General features: G+C 46.2%; 1 protein-coding gene across 1 annotated transcript in view; it reads right to left on the bottom strand.

The window, feature by feature from the left end:
* LOC136626594 (intelectin-1a-like) overlaps positions 1-22,463 on the bottom strand; it is a 39,434-nt gene that overhangs the window by 2,222 nt on the left and 14,749 nt on the right. The window contains exons 4-5 of the mRNA XM_066601640.1: positions 13,957-14,077; positions 13,767-13,870 (exon numbers count right to left, since the gene is read on the bottom strand). Coding sequence (XP_066457737.1) covers positions 13,767-13,870; positions 13,957-14,077 — 225 coding nt within the window. The remainder of the gene's footprint in view (positions 1-13,766; positions 13,871-13,956; positions 14,078-22,463) is intronic.

Here is a 22,463-nt window from a genome sequence, read left to right as displayed (position 1 = left end):
ACCATTGGAAAGTTCCCGGGGTCCGGGGGATGAGGCTGAGGATTTCTGCCAACTGTCTCAAGACCTTTCAGTGGGTGAGGAGGACGATGACGATGAGACACAGTTGTCTTGCAGTGAGGTAGTAGTAAGGGCAGTAAGTGCGAGGGAGGAGCGCACAGAGGATTCGGAGGAAGAGCAGCTGGACGATGAGGTGACTGACCCCACCTGGTGTGCAACGCCTACTCAGGACAGGTCTTCAGAGGGGGAGGCAGCAGCAGGGCAGGTTGCAAGAGGCAGTGCGGTGTCCAGGGGTAGAGGCAGGGCCAGACTGAATAATCCACCAACTGTTTCCCAAAGCGCCCCCTCGCGCCATGCCACCCTGCAGAGGCCGAGGTGCTCAAAGGTCTGGCAGTTTTTCACAGAGACGCCTGAGGACCGACGAACAGTGGTGTGCAACCTTTGTCGCGCCAAGATCAGCCGGGGAGCCACCACCAACAATCTCACCACCACCAGCATGCGCAGACATATGAAGGCCAAGCACCCCACAAGGTGGGACGAAGGCCGTTCACCGCCTCCGGTTTGCACCGCTGCCTCTCCCCCTGTGCCCCAACCTGCCACTGAGATACAACCCCCCTCTCAGGACACAGGCACAACCGTCTCATGGCCTGCACCCACACCCTCACCTCCGCTGTCCTCGGCCCCATCCACCAATGTCTCGCACCGCACAGTCCAGCCGTCGCTAGCGCAAGTGTTGGAGCGCAAGCGCAAGTACGCCGCCACGCACCCGCACGCTCAATCGTTAACCGTCCACATCGCCAAATTTATCAGCCTTGAGATGCTGCCGTATAGGGTTGTGGAAACGGAGGCTTTCAAAGCTATGATGGCGGCGGTGGCCCCGCGCTACTCAGTTCCCAGTCGCCACTACTTTTCCCGATGTGCCGTCCCAGCCCTGCACGACCACGTCTCCCGCAACATTGTACGCGCCCTCACCAATGCGGTTAGTGGCAAGGTCCACTTAACTACGGACACGTGGACAAGCACAGGCGGGCAGGGCCACTACATCTCCCTGACGGCACATTGGGTGAATTTAGTGGAGGCTGGGACAGAGTCAGAGCCTGGGACCGCTCACGTCCTACCGACCCCCCGAATTGCGGGCCCCAGCTCGGTGGTGGTATGTTCGGCGGTGTATGCTTCCTCCACTAAAGCACCCTCCTCCTCCTCCTCCTCCTCCTCCTCAACCTCTGTCTCGCAATCTAGATGTGTCAGCAGCAGCAGGACGTCGCCAGCAGTCGGTGTCGCGCGGCGTGGCAGCACAGCGGTGGGCAAGCGTCAGCAGGCCGTGCTGAAACTACTCAGCTTAGGAGATAGGAGGCACACGGCCCACGAACTGCTGCAGGGTCTGACAGAGCAGACCGACCGTTGGCTTGCGCCGCTGAGCCTCCAACCGGGCATTGTCGTGTGTGACAACGGCCGTAACCTGGTGGCGGCTCTGCAGCTCGGCAGCCTCACGCACATGCCATGCCTGGCCCACGTCTTTAATTTGGTGGTTCAGCGCTTTCTGAAAAGCTACCCACGCTTGTCAGACCTGCTCGTAAAGGTGCGCCGGCTCTGCTCACATTTCCGCAAGTCCCACACGGACGCTGCTACCCTGCGCACCCTGCAACATCGCTTTAATCTGCCAGTGCACCGACTGCTGTGCGACGTGCCCACACGGTGGAACTCTACGCTCCACATGTTGGCTAGGCTCTATGAGCAGCGTAGAGCTATAGTGGAATACCAACTCCAACATGGGCGGCGCAGTGGGAGTCAGCCTCCTCAATTCTTTTCAGAAGAGTGGGCCTGGTTGGCAGACATCTGCCAGGTCCTTCAAAACTTTGAGCAGTCTACCCAGGTGGTGAGCGGCGATGCTGCAATCATTAGCGTCACCATTCCTCTACTATGCATCTTGAGAAGTTCCCTGCAAACCATAAAGGCAGCCGCTTTGCGCTCGGAAACAGAGCCAGGGGAAGACAGTATGTCGCTGGATAGTCAGAGCACCCTCCTGTCTATATCTCAGCGCATTGAGGAGGAGGAGGAGCATGAGGAGGATGAGGAGGAGGGGGAAGAGACAGCTTGGGCCACTGCTGACGGTACCCATGCTGCTTGCCTGTCATCATTTCAGCGTGTATGGCCTGAGGAGGAGGAGGAGGAGGAGGATCCTGAAAGTGATCTTCCTAGTGAGGACAGCCATGTGTTGCGTACAGGTACCCTGGCACACATGGCTGACTTCATGTTAGGATGCCTTTCTCGTGACCCTCGCGTTACACGCATTCTGGCCACTACGGATTACTGGGTGTACACACTGCCCGACCCACGCTATAAGGAGAACCTTCCCACTCTCATTCCCGAAGAGGAAAGGGGTTCGAGAGTGTTGCTATACCACAGGACCCTGGCGGACAAGCTGATGGTAAAATTCCCAACCGACAGCGCTAGTGGCAGAAGGCGCAGTTCCGAGGGCCAGGTAGCAGGGGAGGTGCGGAGATCGAGCAGCATGTACAGCACAGGCAGTGCAACAGTCTTTAAGGGCCTGGACAGCTTTATGGCTCCCCACCAAGACTGTGTCACCGCTCCCCAGTCAAGGCTGAGTCGGCGGGAGCACTGTAAAAGGATGGTGAGGGAGTACGTAGCCGATCGCACGACCGTCCTCCGTGACGCCTCTGCCACCTACAACTACTGGGTGTCGAAGCTGGACACGTGGCCTGAACTAGCGCTGTATGCCCTGGAGGTGCTTGCTTGTCCTGCGGCTAGCGTCTTGTCGGAGAGGGTGTTTAGTGCGGCTGGGGGAATCATCACAGATAAGCGTTCCCGCCTGTCAACCGACAGTGCCGACAGGCTAACACTCATCAAGATGAACAAAGCCTGGATTTCCCCAGACTTCTCTTCTCCAGCAGCGGACAGCAGCGATACGTAAGCAATACGTAGGCTGCACGCGCGGATGGAAGCTACGTTCTCTCTCACCATCCAAAACGGGGACATTTCTGCTTCATCAATCTGTGTCTAATATTCCTCCTCCTCCTCCTGCTCCTCCTCCTGAAACCTCACGTAATCACGCTGAACGGGCAATTTTTCTTAGGGCCACAAGGCTCACTCATCTAATTTTTCTAAACAATTTTTATATGTTTCAATGCTCTTAAAAGCGTTGAAACTTTAACTTGAACCAATTTTTCGTTAAACTGGGCTGCCTCCAGGCCTAGTTACCACTTAAGCCACATTAACCAAAGCGATTAATGGGTTTCACCTGCCCTCTTGGTTGGCCAGGGCCAATTTTTCTGATGTACATTAGTACAGTTGATACAGCAATTTTTGTGGGCCCTCGCCTACAGTGTAATCAAATGAATTTTTAGCCCACCTGCATTACAGCTGACGTTACATCCGCTGTGTTGGGCAATGCAATGGGATATATTTATGTACCGCCAGTGGCTTCCTGGCACCCACCCATGCTGTGGGTCCACAGAGAATTATAAATGCATCTGTTTCCACATCTAAAGAACCCCAGTCAGACTGGGGCATGCAGTGTGGGCCGAAGCCCACCTGCATTAAGCACGACATTACTACCTCAGCTGTGTTGGGCACTGCAATGGGATATTTCTATGTACCGCCGGTGGCTTCCTGACACCCACCCATGCTGTGGGTCCACAGGGAATTATAAATGCATCTGTTTCCACTTGTAAAGAACCCCAGTCAGACTGGGGCATGCAGTGTGGGCCGAAGCCCACCTGCATTAAGCATGACATTACTACCTCAGCTGTGTTGGGCAATGCAATGGGATATTTCTATGTACCGCCGGTGGGTTCCAGGGAGCCACCCATGCTGTGGGTCCACAGGGAATTATAAATGCATCTGTTTCCACTTGTAAAGAACCCCAGTCAGACTGGGGCATGCAGTGTGGGCCGAAGCCCACCTGCATTAAGCACGACATTACTACCTCAGCTGTGTTGGGCAATGCAATGGGATATTTCTATGTACCGCCCGTGGGTTCCAGGGAGCCACCCATGCTGTGGGTCCACAGGGAGTTATAAATGCATCTGTTTCCACTTGTAAAGAACCCCAGTCTGACTGGGGCATGCAGTGTGGGCCGAAGCCCACCTGCATTAAGCACGACATTACTACCTCAGCTGTGTTGGGCAATGCAATGGGATATTTTAGTGTATCGCCGGTGGGTTCCAGGGAGCCACCCATGCTGTAGGTGCACACGGAGTTTAACCTACATGTGTCCACTTGTAAAGGACCCCAGTCTGACTGGGGCATGCAGTGTGGGCCGAAGCCCACCTGCATTAAGCACGATATTACTACCTCAGCTGTGTTGGGCAATGCAATGGGATATTTTTGTGTATCGCCGGTGGGTTCCAGGGAGCCACCCATGCTGTCGGTCGACAGGGACTTCACAACAGGGAGTTGTACCTGCCTGTGTCTATGAATTAAAAAGCCCGGTCTGACTGGGGCATGCAGAGACACCTTGACAGAATGAATAGTGTGTGGCACATAGGTTCCCCATTGCTATGCCCACGTGTGCAGCTCCTGATGGCGGTGGCACAGGATTCTATTTCTCATTGCTTCTGTACAGCATTGTGGGCTATCGCCCCGCCCCTTTTAAAGAGGGTCGCTGCCTAGCCGTGCCAACCCTCTGCAGTGTGTGCCTGCGGTTCCTCGTCATGGCAGACGCACTTCTAAATAGACATGAGGGTGCTGTGGCATGAGGGCAGCTGAAGGCTGCGCAGGGACACTTTGGTGTGCGCTGTGGAGAGGGGGGGCGGTTGGGCAGCATGTAACCCAGGAGAAGTGGCAGTGGAGTGTCATGCAGGCAGTGATTGTGCTTTGTTGTAGGTAGTGTGGTGCTTAGCTAAGGTATGCCATGCTAATGAGGGCTTTTCAGAAGTAAAAGTTTTTGGGAGGGGGGGGCACTCTTGCCGCTATTGTGGCTTAATAGTGGGACCTGTGAACTTGAGATGCAGCCCAACATGTAGCCCCTCGCCTGCCCTATCCGTTGCTGTGTCGTTCCCATCACTTTCTTGAATTGCCCAGATTTTCGCACAAGGAAACCTTGGCGAGCATCGGCGAAATACAAAAATGCTCCGGTCGCCCATTGACTTCAATGGGGTTTGTTACTCGAAACGAACCCTCGAGCATCGTGAAAAGTTCGTCCCGAGTAACGAGCACCCGAGCATTTTGGTGCTCGCTCATCTCTAATAACTACTGTTACAATCAGCAGGAGCGACATCGTTATCTTCTGCCTTCTAAAGTTGGATTCACATGGGGCAGAACTGCCGTGGAGTGTCCACGTTTGTAATCCCAGGATTAGCCAGCAAAGTGGACAAGATTTGCAAAAATCTCGTCCACACACTGCGGCCAAGCTGCATTGAAATTGCCATGCAGCGCGGAAATCAAAGACGCAGTGTGTCAATTCTTTCCCCATTTCCGCAGCGGCCTCTCTATGGGAAGAGATAGCTGCAGCAGAATGCCGACGGCTAAGCGGCTCCAAAACCTTGAAGCTGCACTTAGCCAGCGGAAATCTTGTGTTTTTTCTGTGCAGGCATTCCGCGAGATTTCCGCAGGATTTGTGAACCCAGCTTAAGGGTATTTTTATTCCAGTATACCTTGTTCTAGTTCTGAGTACTTAGTCCTTAGCCTTTAGTCTGTCCCCTCAGCGTGTCATGCTCTTTGGTTTCCTAATACAGTCTCTAGTTTGTCTTTTGCTTCCTCTGCCTTGGTTTATATTCCATTATTACTTGTTAGCTTGTTGCCCTGATCCTACATAGGGTCAATTAAAGACTACAGAGGGACAGTGGGGTCTGGTGTTAGGGATAGTGTCAGTAAGAGACATAGGGAGAGTCAATGTTTGGGTATGTTCACACGTTGCGGATACGCTGCAGATTTTCTGCAGCAACAAAACCATACCTACATATCCATACCAAATGGTTCAGATTTTGGTGCAAATTCATTGCGAATTTCAGCCCCTAATTAGAGGGAGTGGAATTTGCAGTGAAAATCCGCAGCATAAATTAACATACTGTGGATTTAAAATCAGCAGACAGATCAATTTGCGGTACAGATTTTCCCGCAGTGCGGGGGATCTCCTAAAACCCCATCCACAATGCTAGGACTGTAAATGCTGCTAATTTCCAACCCATGTGAACATACCCTTAGGATCAGCATTTTACTGGTTGTTATGTTGGTTCTGTATCATTTCTTCCTGTCACCCCTGCTAGTTTCATTATATTCATCATTATCCAGGTACAATCACCACATGCCTGTCATCTTATGGTCCATTTGTGTTTTCACTGTGTTTATACTGTATGTTCTATATGTCTATATTTCTTGTGACATGCAGTTTATATGCTATGAGGCTCTACTCTATGTCCTGGAAGTATTTGAGTACTGGAAGATACTGTTAGTGCCCAGGAAAGACAACTGCTAAAGTTGAAGCCAAGTTCTGCTGAGAAGGTACAGGTCCATAAAATGGAAGAATCTGTCTCAAAATGGCCGCTAGATACAAAATGGAGCATTACAAGATGTAAATAAGCTTGTGCGTAGTGAAACAATAATTCAAGCAGAAATAACTTTACAGCAGGGTATTCGGTGCAATGTCTAATGATTTGTTTTTATTCTTCTGAGAGCCAAGCCTGAAAAAAATCGTTATCAGAAGAAACCCTCCCACGCCCTGAGCTCTGGGAAAAGAATGAATCGTGCTAATAAGATGCTGTGACCATCCAAACTCACAAGGGAGGAATAATCATTTGAAGGACATTTCACATATTTATTCTCACTGCGCTGATTGTTGAACAAAGCACAATTCTTGATGTTTTTCTAACCCAATGAGATTTAAGCAGTGACTAATGACGTATTCCTTTCCTGTATTGAGAAACGCTATGAAAAGTTAATAAAGATTCAGTGTATGCGCCTTAAGCAGAGTGGGCTGTATACTTGCCGCGGCTCATCTCTACATATCTGTGGGATCTAATTACTATAAATCAAAGTTTTTGGCCTCCCTGATGCATCCAGGTATGAACTAATTTGGAACCCAAGGCTTGAAAGGTTAATGTGACCGGTCATGTGTAACAGTCCTTAACAACTGGCGTACTCGGCAGGATGTATTGATTGACGCTGATAATAACCATTGGACTGCTACACAGACCTGGATTGATGACATCAGCCGTGCCAAAGTCCGGGGACTGATCAACCCCATACAGCGTGGTAAGTCACATATATACATATATATGATGTCTACCGTGGTCTGTTTTGGCACGTTTGATTGTAGTCTGTCCTGCGGTCAGTCGTTATTTCAATGTACAATTGTTAAGCTGTCATCAATAGACATTGTTACCTCAGGTCTTGGGTAATCTTAAGTGACACCGAGGGACAGAATCTGTAATTTGACTATATGCATATATGTGTTTTCATTGTGGGTCCAGTAGGACTGGCTGTTTAAATGTACAGGGCGTTTTGGCTGTTTAACTGTACATGGCATTTTGTGGGTCCATTAGGACTGGCTGTTTAACGGTGCAGGGCGTTTTGGCTGTTTAACTGCATCGGGCATTTTGGCTGTTTAACTGTATCGAACGTAGAAGTCTGTGAACACTACGTCATCGAGGACAGGGCATTTGGCGTGGAAGTCTTTGAACACTACGTCTTGTTGTATCGTACGTAATAACATGTTGAAGTTCTTTAAGAAGACTACTGATCAGGGTCTCCTGGATTCTGTCCACTTGGTGTCATGTAGAGCAGGCAAAAAGTTAAGAAGTTATGTGAAGGGGCGTCAGACATTAGAGTTCTTACATTACATGATTGAGCATAAGGCTACAGGCATACCAGGGTCTCGGGCAGTTATATATACTTATAATTAGGCCGTTGTAATATACGATGTTTAAATTGTTAAGAAGAAGACTGTAGATGATGGTCTTTTGGATCCTGTCCAGTTGGTAGTATATAGAGAGGAGTTGAAAAATGCAGAACATGTGGCGTTATCAGAAGGTGCCAGCATATGTGTTATTTATGAGTCTAAATGAAGGGAATAGTTCATATTCACAGAGAGCTGACAGCCGTTTTACAAAGGTGGGGGCTGTCGGAGAAGGCTTGAAAAGTGTGTTAGCTGATAATGAAGGAATTGTAGTTAATAGACGATTGCTCATGTTTGCAGAGAAAGATGTTTCAGTAAGTAACGTAAAGTTGAAGTAAGAAAGTTGCAGATTCAAGATGGCGATTATTCATATGCTTTGAGTTGAAGACAAAGGAAGGCAGCCCTTCTTCACCATCTGAGGGCACCGCCCCGGCTGTGTCATGGACGATGTTTTTCTCCCTTGTGTCCTGCCCCTAGATGGCCGTGTTGTTATTGGGGCCAATACCAGTCGATATATCTTGATACGTGTCTAGTATGTAGTATTCCTGGACCCTCCCGTCACCATCGCCCAGTCAGGCCACACCTTTGGTGGCCATTTCAGTGCCAGCCATGGCCCAACGGCCATTTTAGCATCTGTTGCAACAATACCTTCAGTTACCCCTCAGATGTCATCTTAGCTCCGCAGCAGAAATGAGCTGGCCTCTGAACTCCCATCTATGTATGTTTTTACCCAGCATACCAATTCTTTGAACTGCAATGACGAGTGCCTTTTCTGAATTTTGCATAGAAACATTCAAGTCCCCTCATCGCGCCTGCAAATAGCCTCCTCCCGATTATCTGTTCTGCAGTCTGTGTTTAGCACCCCCATCCCAAGTAGGTCTGTGCTTAAAATGTCCCATGAATGTAGTTGTTGCTGGAAAAATCTTTTCCACTTTGCAAGGGGGAACAATGGAGGAAAAAGGGAATCCTCTAGTCTGTGTCCCCCTATGACATGAAGCAAGTTCATGCAGAATCTGCAGACAATTATGTGACAATTAACCACCGTGCTGTCTGTCCTGTATGTCTTAATGTCCTAACATTGTGTCATTGCTGTACGTGTTGTCCATTCCTCATAAGTCAGATACTGCTGAGACGAAAGGTCACTATAGGTGCTAGGATCGCAGACGGCAGTAGAAAAGCTTACAGAATGAAGGAGAGGGTTAATGCTTGATCTATTAGAAGCCGCAGCTAGTCCGGAGTAGGTCCTCCCCCTTGTCTCCAATCTCCCCCCCTTCCCTTTGTTTTTCTCTTCATCTAACTCTCAAGGCTAAAAGATTAGAGTGGAGAACACTGGACAACAATAAGTTTGCTTGACTAGAATAGAACCCGTAATCAATCCAGTGAATCTTACTGTTTTTGCTGTTCTTTGTGTAAATGTCAGTTCTGTGATTGGTTGGGCGTGTGCATAATTGCTAAATGTGTGTTCCTTTTATGGGAAATATTAGTGTTGTGGAATCTGTTGTACATCTCTAGTATTACAGACAGTTAAAGTTTGACTGATTCCAGGGAGAGGTGGTAGTGATTGAATGCATTTGTTTGCAAGATAAGGACAGTTGCATCATACGCGTTACGTCCTGTGTGAACTCTTACTAACATTTGAATGAGAGAGACAGACTTGACCACATGGATGGATGAGAGTTAATGACCCATGTTCAGACTATGATAAATGTAAGATGTGTGATGCAGATATTGACTGGGGATACAAGTTTTTCTCTCCCCCCCCCCCTTCTGCATATGCAGACTGTAAATTTCCAATGTGGATAGATGTTTGTAGAATATTCTACCCTGATGTAATTCATGTCTTTGTTATTGGCACTGATATCTTACAGGCCTTATCTGCATCCATCAAATTCTCACCAGATGGATCAGTACGGGTTGAGACCTCAGGTGCCGGTTCAGAAGAGTTTTGTAAACTAACTGCTCCAACAAACACCCCTCTTTTTTCCAGTCCAGAAAAGACGCTGAAGGGTCAGCCAGACACCTACCGCATGTCGGTGCTGTGTGATGTAGGTGCTGTATGCTGATAATTTGGAAGCCTGCCAACAGGCCACAATTTCACTGTTAATTTTTCTTGCAGAAATGACAAACTCCAGTTCTGCAAAATAAAGGTTGTTCTCCTGGGTCATTGTTTAGGCCAAGGAACTGGACATCTGACAGAGGAACAAAAGGCTGTTCTCCAGGCCATACCTGTACCTATATGTGTTGCCAAACTCTGCACCTTTCTGGGCGTTGTTTCATACTGCCACCCATGAATCCACTCGGTTTCCTCTCTCATGCAACCACTCCATGACTGTCTTTCAATTATTCTTTTCTCTCTCACCTCTGAAGCAGCTCTCTAGTCTTGGGTATTCCCAACTACTCTTTACCCTTTACTCTTTTCTGTACTGAACTTTCTAGCCATGTGACGGCAGTGTTGACACAAAAGCACGGAGGACAACCACGGCCACTTGGATACTACTCAATGAGGGTGGATCCAGTGGCTCGAGGAGCTCCCTCATGTGTTTGTGCAGTGGCAGCAGTACAGGCAATGGTTGACAAACCTTCTGAGTTGGTATTGGACTACACCTCCACCCCCACCCCCCCATTCCTTAGTGGTCCTCACCCCTCATGTCATTCGGAGCATACTCACGCAAGTGCAACCCAAGCACTTATCTCTGGCCTGTCAGATCCGGCTACAATGTGCTCTTTTGAACCTGGCTACTCTTCTTTCAATTGAGTACCCTGGTTCACAGGGGGGAGGAGAAGGCATAGGTGATCTAGGTATTGCAGATCAGCTATTTTTAAATTGTTTGCAACAAGATTCTAATCTTTTTGAAATAGAATATCAGTATGATTGTCTAGCAGTGATGCAGCAAGAAAATGTAAGTTTTAAGAGGTTACTGAAGCCCCTGTTAACAATGCATATTTTGAGTTGTTTTTTATAGATGGTACCAAGGTGATGGACGACTCCACACTGGATATGCAGTGGTCCCACAACAAGATGTTCGAAAAAGCAGAAGCTCTGCCTCCGCATGTTTCAGGACAAGAAGCGGTACTGAAGGCCCTCACTGGGGCGTGTAGAGTGGTAGAAGGTAAGAGGGCAAACATTTACACTGACTCCCGGTATGTATTTGGCATAGCTCATGACTACGGCCTAACATGGAAGGCCAGACAGCTTGTTACCTCAGCAGGACAGCCAATTAACAATGGTGCAGCGGTGCAGAGTCCCACGGAGGCCCTACTTACTTCTACCTGACAAGGTGGAAAGCTCACACCAATTCCCACAACAGAGAAACAAGAGGCAACGTCATCACAGACCACACAGCAAAGGCAGCGGCCCTGAAGCCGTGGAAGAAAAGAAGAAAAGAAGAATTTGACAAAAACTTTGGACTTTGCTAAAAACTTTGGACTTTGCTAAAAACTTTGGACTTTGCTAAAAACTTTGGACATTGATATGCTAAGGACTTTACAGTTACAAGCCAGCAATGAAGAAAAAAGACAAATGGACTAAATATGGGAGCAACAGAACAGGACGGCGTATGGCGGACAGTCAACAGCACTTGCCTACCACGGTCCCTGTGCCCCATGATGGCCCAGCTGACGCACGGAAAGACGCACCTCTCAAAGCAGCAATGATGTCGACGCTTGAACGAGGACGGGTGGCTCCTAGGTTTTCTGTAGCTGCTGCATCATTTGTCCAATTTTGCATGATCTTTGCCGTAAGCAACAGGGCAGAAGTAAATTTGCCACATAACGCTTGCCTAGACCACTCTACCCATTTCAGATATTGCAAATTGGCTACATTCAGCTCCCACTTGTTGGGAAGTATGAATATGTGCTTGTTGTTGATTTCTTTTCAGGTTGGAGACCTACCCTGTTACCAAAGTAAATAAGCAGGTAACTGTACAGAAGCTCATGAATGAGGTAATCCGCAGATATGGGGTACCGGAAGTGATTGAGTCAAACAAAGGTACAAATGTCACAGGTGAAATAATGCAATACATCATGTCTGCTTTGGGTATATTCCAGGCTTTTCACACACCCTACCATCCACGGAGTAGTGGGAAAGTAGATCCATGGGCAATGAAGGAAACGGGCAAATCTTGAATTGAGTGTCTTCCATTAGTTTTTCTTTTTCTCCGGAGGATACATGCCACAGTAGCTAAGTTTGGGAAATGATTCTCTTGTTAATTTTGTCATAGGTCTCTCCAAGGAATTGTCAATAACGTATTCCGTGGTCTCTGCTTCTCTCTCAGGTCCTACAGATGAGCATCACAATCTGAAACCAGGTGGCAGGTTTGATGCACATGTGTATATATATAGATGCAATCAGAGTGCCAAGGGGGGGTACAAGATGAGTTTAAAGCCAGGGATCAAGTTAAGGCCGGATTTGAGTCCCTGTTTGGAATAGTAACCATCAATAAGAATGTTTGTATATATATTAAAACCAGCAGGGGTTCGTGAGCTATTCAAGAGATGCACTTTAGGGGCTTGCTGATCAGTTGGGCCCCACGGCCACCATGGCTTTCCGGAACCAAGTGGCTCTGGATATGATGCTAGCCGAGAAAGGTGGTGTTTGTAAAATGATTGGTGAAACTTGCTGTACATATATTCCAGATAACACAGGGCCCTTAGGTAAAGTGACTATCGCAATAAAGAAATTGGCCACATTGTCAGAAGAGCTGAAGCGTAATTCTGGGATAACTAACCCCTGGGATGAGTGGTTTGCATGGACCAGACAATGGAAACAATTCTTAATGCAGATAGGAATAGGGATTCTGGTTACTCTTATCATACTCCTGCTACTTTCTGTCTGTATTGTACCCTGCATAAGACGCCCCTGTGCTAAGCTTACAGATCAGATGGTGCCTGTTGCTTCCGTGTATGTTGATGCGGAAACCCCAGGCGATGGCTATATGCCTATAATACAACAGAGCGGTTTGTCCCCTTATGGATCTGTCTCAGCAGAAACAGGGGTGAGCACTCTAGTCTCCCAGCCATTAGAATAGAGTAGCATGTGTGTTGTAGATCCCTTCTGTGTCTATTAGGTCTTCGTGTTTAGTTAGCTAGGATTAGTTGTCGGGGAAGGGATTAGACTTTGGACAGCTGACCAACAATGATAGGTAGGGCATAGATCATAAACTAGAGATAGGGAAAGCAAACCTTACCCCGCCCAGTAGAAGTTATAAGGTATTGTTTATTTTGAGACAGTTTCTAGGGGGATTTGAGAAGGTACAGGTCCATAAAATGGAAGAATATGTCTCAAAATGGCCGCTAGATACAAAATGGAGCATTACAAGATGTAAATAAGCTTGTGCATAGTGAAACAATAATTCAAGCAGAAATAACTTTACAGCAGGGTATTCGGTGCAATGTCTAATGATTTGTTTTTATTCTTCTGAGAGCCAAGCCTCAAAAAAATCGTTATCAGAAGAAACCCTCCCATGCCCTGAGCTCTGGGAAAAGAATGAATTGTGCTAATAAGATGCTGCGACCATCCAAACTCACAAGGGAGGAATAATCATTTGAAGGACATTTCACATATTTATTCTCACTGTGCTGATTGTTGAACAAAGCACAATTCTTGATGTTTTTCTAACCCAATGAGATTTAAGCCGTGACTAATGACGTATTCCTTTCCTGTATTGAGAAACGCTATGAAAAGTTAATAAAGATTGAGTGTACGCGCCTTAAGCAGAGTGGGCTGTATACTTGCCGCGGCTCATCTCTACATATCTGTGGGATCTAATTACTATAAATCATAGTTTTTGGCCTCCCTGATGCATCCAGTTATGAACTAATTTGGAACCCAAGGCTTGAAAGGTTAATGTGACCGGCAATGTGTAATGGTCCTTAACACTGCTGTTTAGCATCCAGCCGGCATTATTACACTTACATGTTCTGTGTTGCAACCAGTCACCCTCATTCCTGCACAAAGGGCTGAAGGAGCTCTTTCATTATTAAAAACTCGGAATTGGACAAAACCAGCGACAAACTCTTCTGCAAGCAAAGAAAGGCATTTTTAGCCTTACACCATTTTCATAAAGACTATTGTCAACTTGCTGTAAAATTAAAAATTACCTTACCTTGTCCTTGTGGTGAATGATATGATGCTGTCTTCTGAGCACTTCCAAAGTCATACACAACAGGAATGGCCGGTCCATTATTTGTGAGGCAGGCTCCAGCATTATATACCACCGGGTATATCTGAGAGAGAGTTATACAAATATTCATGGAAGTTTAATAGTTACAGATCCATTGGTGAACTGGTTTTCCAGTCTTAGACATTAAAGCTGGCCAATCATCCAGCTGACAAGTTTCTTTTCTGATCCCTACTTTCCCCACCGGCATGTATGTGCCTTGCTTGGACAGGGAATAAGCCGCTGTCAGACTCTGGAGGCAGTAGCTTGTCTCACATCTCTTATATTCAAAAACAAAAGGATCAGATGTATTGAAATCCAACTGCCCAATCCTACATCTGCAGTTGGGGAAGGAATAGGGAGGTCCTCAGTTGTGATGACCAGGAATCAGGACAATTAGAGATGAGCGAACGTGTTCTTAACGAACACTTACGCACCCGGACACCGGCTTTGCCGAGGACTTTAGTGTCCACGCGTAAAGCTTCGGGGGGCGCCGGGGGGCGGGGAGAGGCGCGGCGGCGCGGGCGGCAGCAGCTAGGGGAACAGGGGGGAGCCCTCTCTCTCTCCCTCTCCCCCCCACTCCCCGCCGCACCCCCCCCCCCCCCCCCCCCCGTGCTGCCACGGCGACCCCCGAACTTTTTTCGCCCGAAATTGCTCGCAAAGTTCGGTGTTCGGGCGAAAAGGGGCGGAGCCGAACACGTTCGCTCATCTTTAAGGACAATGTTTCAGGCAGCTGACTTCCCCACCCCGTGGTGATGTGTTTTTTGTGCACTGGGCTGTACTTTTCCTTGAGTAAGATGTTATGCAGTGTGAACCCGAAATGAAGTCCAAGAAACAGAGAATTCAGGTCAACTGACCATTTACTTAAATATTGCTTGACGATTACACCATCCAAAGTGTGGAGGTACAGTTCACTTTAAAACAGTCTATTTGCTGATGGTGGCTGCAATTCCCTCCATGCTAAATTTTGCTTTCTAGGCTCTCTCTACCTAGGTTCACTTCCTTGGAGTCATCAAATTCTTTAGTGTAGGGGGGCGTGGCCTGGACGAGCTTAAGATGGCCGTGTAAATCCGGAGCTCCGCTCGGTCTTCCACCTAAACGCTACCCTTAGCTGATAAAAAAGAGCTTCCCCGCTCGTAAAACACCTCCAGCAACCTCCCTGAACCTGAGCACTCACCAGGAGATGTCCCGACGCCGAGCTCAGCGCCCGCAGCCGAAGCGGCTGGAGGAGTTCTTCACAGCGCCGACAGCTAAACTGACACCTGCAGCGAGCGCTCCGAACTCTTCCGCGCCCTGCATAAGCTCAGGAGGAGAAGGCTCTCTCTCTCCACCGGCACCGGAGGACTCCTCACCAGATCGGTCTCCTGGAATTGCGGTGAGTGATACTGCAAACACCTCAGACCACATTAAAAAGGCTGACAAAAGGCTTAACAGTGCCCCACAACATGCCCACAAAATGGCGCCCGGCACTCCCAGGCATACAACACCAGAGGACACTGCTTTTGACGGTCTGAATAAGCAGAACAAGCAGAGTTCTCGATCTGGGGAGAGTTCTCCCACAGATCATGTATTACATACCTCCGACACTGAGCTCCAAGTATCCCCAGCTCCTCATAAGCCCGCAGAAAAAAGGCACAATATGTCTCCACATGCTGCACACAAAATGGCGTCGGTCCCCTCTTCATCTGCAATGAAGGGACAGTCCCCTGCAATAAGTCCGCTCAAACAGAAACCCAGAATGGAAGAGCCAGTTAACAAAGAATTAAATACCCCATCTATAAAAGAGTACATTACAGCTCTTCCTTCATCCTCTCAACCAGCTTCAGAGTCTTTCATTAAGGAGATGGTAATCGCTTTAAACGACTCCCTACAACACAATTTTAACTCTTTGAAAACCTCCCTTAAAGCCACATTAGAAGACCTAGGAGAAAGAGTATCTCATACAGAAAATAAAATGGGAGAATTCTCTCAGTCGCATAATGCATTGATAGATGCGCATTACGAGCTGGTAGAGGAAGTAACCCAACTTAAAACGAAATTAGCCGACATGGAGGATAGAAACAGGAGAAACAATATTAAATTCCGTGGAATCCCGGAAAACATCTCAACATCTGAAATTCCAACATACTTAAACAGTTTAATGGCTACTTTACTCCCCAATGCCTCCAATCTAGATCTATCAATTGACAGAGCGCATAGGCTGCCCAAGCCTAGATTTCTCGCAGACTCTATCCCAAGAGACATTATTGCAAGAATACACTTTTTCCAGACAAAAGAAGCCCTCATGCTAGCCGCGAGGAAAGTAAATCCGCTACCAGCGCCCTTTGAAAATATCCGTCTATATACAGATTTATCCAAAACCACTATGCAGGAGAGGAAGAGATTCTCCTCATTCACCGAAGCTCTTCGCCATGCAAAAATTCCATATAGATGGGGCTTCCCGACAAAAATCCTGATAAAGAAAGACGACACTATCCACGTCATTCTCAAACCAGAAGATGCCGTCCAGATTTGCAGAAAGTGGGGGATAAATTTACCTCCATCACATAACCAAAATACATTCTCAAAGAACAGCAACGCGAAAGATCAGAGGCCGCCTTACAACTAACCACCCTCTGAGAAGAGGAAGTTTCTTCAATCTTTACCTCTCGAAATTATGAGGTGGTCAGGCCCGGCGTATTCCAGGCGAACTTTTCCCCCCCAATATTTTTTGTACAGGTTTTTAGCCTGAAACAAACCATACCTCACCCTATTTCACACCTGAAAAGTGAAATTTTACTGCCTTGATTCTTATTTCCATTCTTTCTCTTTTTCTTCCTTCCAATCTTAAAAGTAAAATTTGCAACGTTATTTTGCTATATTGAGATACTTTAGATATCTGTTAAGGAATAGAAAAAGTGGTTTCACCGTTATTTTGTTAACCCTTTTAACCACTAACAGGTCCACATAACGCCCGACTCTCCACGTCTCTCACCTCCTATTTCAACAAAAATAGAAACAATGCCAATAAAGATATTTTCTATAAACGCAAATGGGCTGAATTCCCCTTTTAAAAGATCCTCACTATGGAAGGAAGCAATTTCCTCCAACGCGGATGTTGTGTGCGTGCAGGAAACTCACCTTGCATCCTCCACTTCCTTGACACTACTTCACAAAAAATTCCCTAAAATTATTACTGCATGCTCCTCAAAAAAGAAAGCAGGGGTTTTAATAGCATTTAGAGATACTATTCATACAGAAATTCTTTCAGAAATCGCAGATCCTGACGGTAGATATCTCATCCTGACAGGGTTATTAAACTCTAAACCATTTACACTCGTAAACCTATACGCGCCTAATTACGCCCCGCTACGCTTCTTAAATAAACTAATGAGGAAAATTAGGAAATGCGAAACAGGAACTTTAATCATATGCGGTGACTTTAACGCAGTCCCGGATAAATCAATGGACTCATCAAGAGGACAACTAAGATCCTCTCCCTCTTTGCTACCCTGGCTACATAAGGAAAATATCTTTGACACTTTCAGATGCTTAAACGCATCCTCGAAAGAATATTCCTTCTACTCGGCTAGATATAAGTCCTTCTCCAGAATTGATCTCATCCTAACCAACAAAAATGCTCTACCACTACTCACGGATGCCCAAATAGGCACAATAACATGGTCCGACCACGCCCCAACACTACTCTCCATAAATCTGGAAGGCTCACAGGGAAAAACAAAAACTTGGAGAAACAATACGTATCTCATGAAAATCCCGAAGTTTCGTGAAAAAATACAGGCAGACCTAGGAGAATATTTTTCAAACAACACTACCTCTGAGGTATCCCCACTCACTATATGGAATGCTCACAAAGCATTTATAAGAGGCTCCTTAATTAAAATTAGTTCACAATACAAAAAGGAAAAAACGAAACACTTAGACACGCTTATAACTCAGATATCCATCACAGAACAAAAATTACGCGAGTCCCCTACGGATAAGATACACGAGGAACTGTTTGAATTAAGACACAAACTTAGGAATACTCTGCTCGACAACTACGACAGAGAGCAGAAATCATTCCGCTCCACCTTCTACATTTCCAATAATAAACCCTCGCGCATGATGGCGAAAATGGTCAAAAAAAGAATACAAAAATCTTCAATTCTCTTCATCCTAGACCCAAACAACCAAAAGACAAAACTATTCCATCCCAACCAAATATCAGAAACCTTCCGACAATATTATAAAAAACTCTATAACTTAAGGGAAGATAAAGAAACGCCCCAACCATCCCCTCAGATAATAAACTCCTTTCTAAAGAAAATAAAACTCCCAACCCTTACAGAAAAACACCTAACCTACTTAAATACTCCTATCTCACCCGAGGAAATTAAAGACACCATTCAAACTTTAAAACTACAGAAAGCACCTGGTCCAGATGGATTCTCGAATGATTACTACAAAACCTTCTACTCACCTCTGATCTCTCATATGTCACAGGCTTTCAACCAAGGCATCCAACAACATTCTTTCCCCCCGGAGATGTTAGAAGCAACGATAGTCACAATTCCCAAACCCGGGAAAAATCCCACTTCCCCGGAAAACTTTAGGCCTATCTCGCTACTTAATTGCGATATTAAAATCTATGCAAAAACCATTGCCCGCAGACTCACAAATATCCTACCTGATATAGTGCATTCAGATCAGGTAGGTTTCACTAGTGGAAGACAGGCATCAGATGCGACCAGAAGAATCCTAAATCTGATCCATAAAAATTCCAAAACTCAAGTCCCTTCCATACTGGTGTCCCTCGATGCTGAAAAAGCATTTGACCGCCTGCACTGGGAATTTGCTTTTTCGACACTAAATAAATTTGGATTCAGCGGTAACATCTTTAACGCAATAACAGCACTATACACAACCCCATCGGCTAAAGTCCTAGTGGATGGGAATCTTTCAAACTCATTTTCTATAACCAACGGTACTCGCCAAGGATGCCCCTTATCACCTCTATTATTTACACTGGTCATGGAACCCCTAGCTGAACACATTAGAAACAACCCAGACATACACGGCATTCACGCAGGACACCGCCAACACAAAATTAGCCTATTTGCAGACGACATCTTACTCACACTCACAAACCCACTTCAATCCCTCAGAAAAGTACAACATACCCTATCTGAATTTGCAGAGGCATCCTTTTACAAACTAAACATTACTAAATCCCAAATTCTGGGCATACACATAAATGAAAACCTAAAACAAGATATTAAAGGGGTTGTCCCGCGCCGAAACGGGTTTTTTTTTTTTTCAACCCCCCCCCCGTTCGGCGCGAGACAACCCCGATGCAGGGACGTACAGACAGCTTACCGGAGCGCTTACCTTGATCCCCGCGCTCCGGTGACTTCTATACTTACCTGTGAAGATGGCCGCCGGGAACCTCTTGCTTCGTGGACCGCAGCTCTTCTGTGCGGTCCACTGCCGATTCCAGCCTCCTGATTGGCTGGAATCGGCACGTGACGGGGCGGAGCTACACGGAGCCGCTCTCTGTCACGAGCGGCTCCATAGAAGAACACAGAAGACCCGGACTGCGCAAGCGCGGCTAATTTGGCCATCGGAGGCCAAAAATTAGTCGGCTCCATGGAGACGAGGACGCTAACAACGGAGCAGGTAAGTAAAAAACTTTTTATAACTTCTGTATGGCTCATAATTAATGCACAATGTATATTACAAAGTGCATTATTATGGCCATACAGAAGTGTATAGACCCACTTGCTGCCTCGGGACAACCCCTTTAAAAGAGAGTTCTTGTTCCATTGGCAGAAAAATAGTATCCCATACTTAGGGATAAAACTATGTTTCCCCACTTCAAACTTAATTCTGGCTAACTTCTCCCCCCTCCTTACGGAGATACAGAAAGAACTAGATGCTTTCAGCACGCGAAACCTATCGTGGTTGGGACGAGTGACAACATACAAAATGATCATTCTCCCAAAAATTTTACACTTCTTCAGAACCTTACCTATACAGGTTCCGAAACAAATAGTCCAAAGTTTTCAAAAACAGCTTTCCAAATATATTTGGCAAAATAAAAAACCAAGAATAGCTCTCTCTATCCTATCATTAAATAGAGACCAGGGAGGTTTAGGCCTGCCCAATCTAGAATCCTATCGTAAGGCCACTATTTTAAGTCAAATCTCCTCCTGGATAAAATATAACGAAAGCATAAGTTGGCCTGCTTTGGAATCAGAATACAACAATCAGAGACCTCTAGCCTCACTGCTACACGCACAAATTCTAGCCTCAAAAGCTCCTCATTTTAACAAACACTTGAACCTCCCCGGTCTCTCTCCTACTATGCAGGCCACGTTGGAGGCCTGGAGGGATTTCTTACAAAAATCTGAAAAACATTCTAGCAACGTTTCTTACAAAATACCCCTCAGAACACTGGAATATTTCATTCCCGACCTCTATTTAAAACCATGGTTAGATAAAGGAATCTCGCACTTCTCTGACCTGTTTCCCAAGAAACATTTCATATCCTTCCAGGAACTTCAATCTAAATACCACATAACATCGCAAGAAAAACTCAAATATCTCCAAATCGCCTCCTTTTTTCACCTACAAGATATTAAATCTCTGAAAATCCCCAAATCAGTGCTTATCATACTAAACAACACCCAAAAGAAACCAAATACGAGAGCCTTTTATGATGTGTTCACAGGCCAGCTGGGAACAACAAAAAAATGCCACTTACTTAACTGGGAAAGAGACTTAGAACATGAAATTCCCACAGACTATTGGAAGAAAGCATTTCGATGGGCAAAACAGGCCTCACGAGGGGCAAACCTGATAGAGACCCATTTAAAGGTACTTACCAGATGGTATTTCACTCCAACTCTGCTAAAAAGCAGAGATTTATCCCCTAAGGATCTATGCTGGAGAGGTTGTGGAGATCGAGGCTCCCTGCTACACATTTTTTGGAGTTGTCCACGCCTAAAACCTTTTTGGAAAGATACATACAAAATACTAGAAGATGTTTCTGGAATTCGCCTACCTTTCAACCCAAAACTAGCCCTACTTCTGATAGACTCTGATGGGATAGCTTCTCAAACAAAAAACCTCATAGGACATATCCTGTTGGGTGCTAAATTTCTGGTCACTAAATACTGGAGGTCTGAGTCCCTGCCGAGTAGGTCAGATCTCATATATTTGATATCTGAACATAGCTCATTTGAAAAAATAATAGCTCTAAGAAGTAACACGATTCTGAAATTTAATGAGACGTGGAGACCCTGGGAAAAATTATTCTCAAACAAAAACACTTCATCAATGGACCTACCTGAAGATTAAATGCTGTTTATAGGCCTTGTTCATGGCCTTCCCTTGCTTCTAATTTACCTACCCATCTCATTTTCCCTTCCCATATACTCACCTCATCCCCCTCCTCACTCCTTGACCTTCCCTTTCCATCCCATTCCCACCCTCCCCCCTTCCCCCACCATATCTAACAGCCGCATGATTCATCTGATATTGCTGCAACAATTGTTTAAACTGTTCAAATTATGCTACTGTTTTTTTTTTTTTTTTTTTTTCTCTTCTCTCCTTTCCCCCTCCTCTAAATTTTGAAAAATGTTTTGGACAATATTCCAATGTTTAACACGTGAACCTTCCGCTAAAGTAATGTAAGTAACAATTGTTACCTCTCACACATGTCTACATGCTGAAGTACTTTGATAATTTGTATTATATACGCAAGCCGTCCAATAATAAAAATCTTTGATTTAAAAAAAAATTCTTTAGTGTAGGGACCCTCACATCAGCTGAACTTTTCACAGCATCATCAGAAACTCCCAAATATAGGGACAGCAGGAATCAGCTACAATTTTGACTTATCACCCTGTGTTCTTCCACTCAATATCAGGCCACACATCTGTGCCACCAGGCACGAGGAACAAGAGTAACATTACATCTTCTTTAGAGATGAGCGAGCGTACTCGTCCGAGTTTGATACTCGTTCGAGTATTAGGGTGTTCGAGATGCTCGTTACTCGAGACGAGCAGCACGCGATGTTCGAGTTACTTTCACTTTCATCTCTGAGAAATTTGCGCGCTTTTCTGGCCAATAGAAAGACAGGGAAGGCATTACAACTTCCTCCTGTGACGTTCCAGCCCTATACCACCCCCCTGCAGTGAGTGGCTGGGGAGATCAGGTGACACCCGAGTATTAAAATCTGCCCCAACCGCGGCTCGCCACAGATGCATGCTGACCGAGATCAGGGAAAGTGCTGTCTTGTTGTAGCTGCTATAGGGAGAGCGTTAGGTGTTATTTTAGTCTTCAAGAACCCCAACGGTCCTTCTTAGGGCCACATCTGACCATGTGCAGTACTGTTGAGGCTGCTTTTAGCAGTGTTGCACAATTTATTTTTTTTTGTATATCGGGCGTGCAGACCATAGCGTCCTCAG

Source organism: Eleutherodactylus coqui, chromosome 4, assembly GCF_035609145.1.
Source record: "Eleutherodactylus coqui strain aEleCoq1 chromosome 4, aEleCoq1.hap1, whole genome shotgun sequence".
In the NCBI taxonomy this organism is placed as follows: Eukaryota; Metazoa; Chordata; class Amphibia; order Anura; family Eleutherodactylidae; genus Eleutherodactylus; species Eleutherodactylus coqui.
This window is presented reverse-complemented; position numbering and strand designations above follow the sequence as displayed.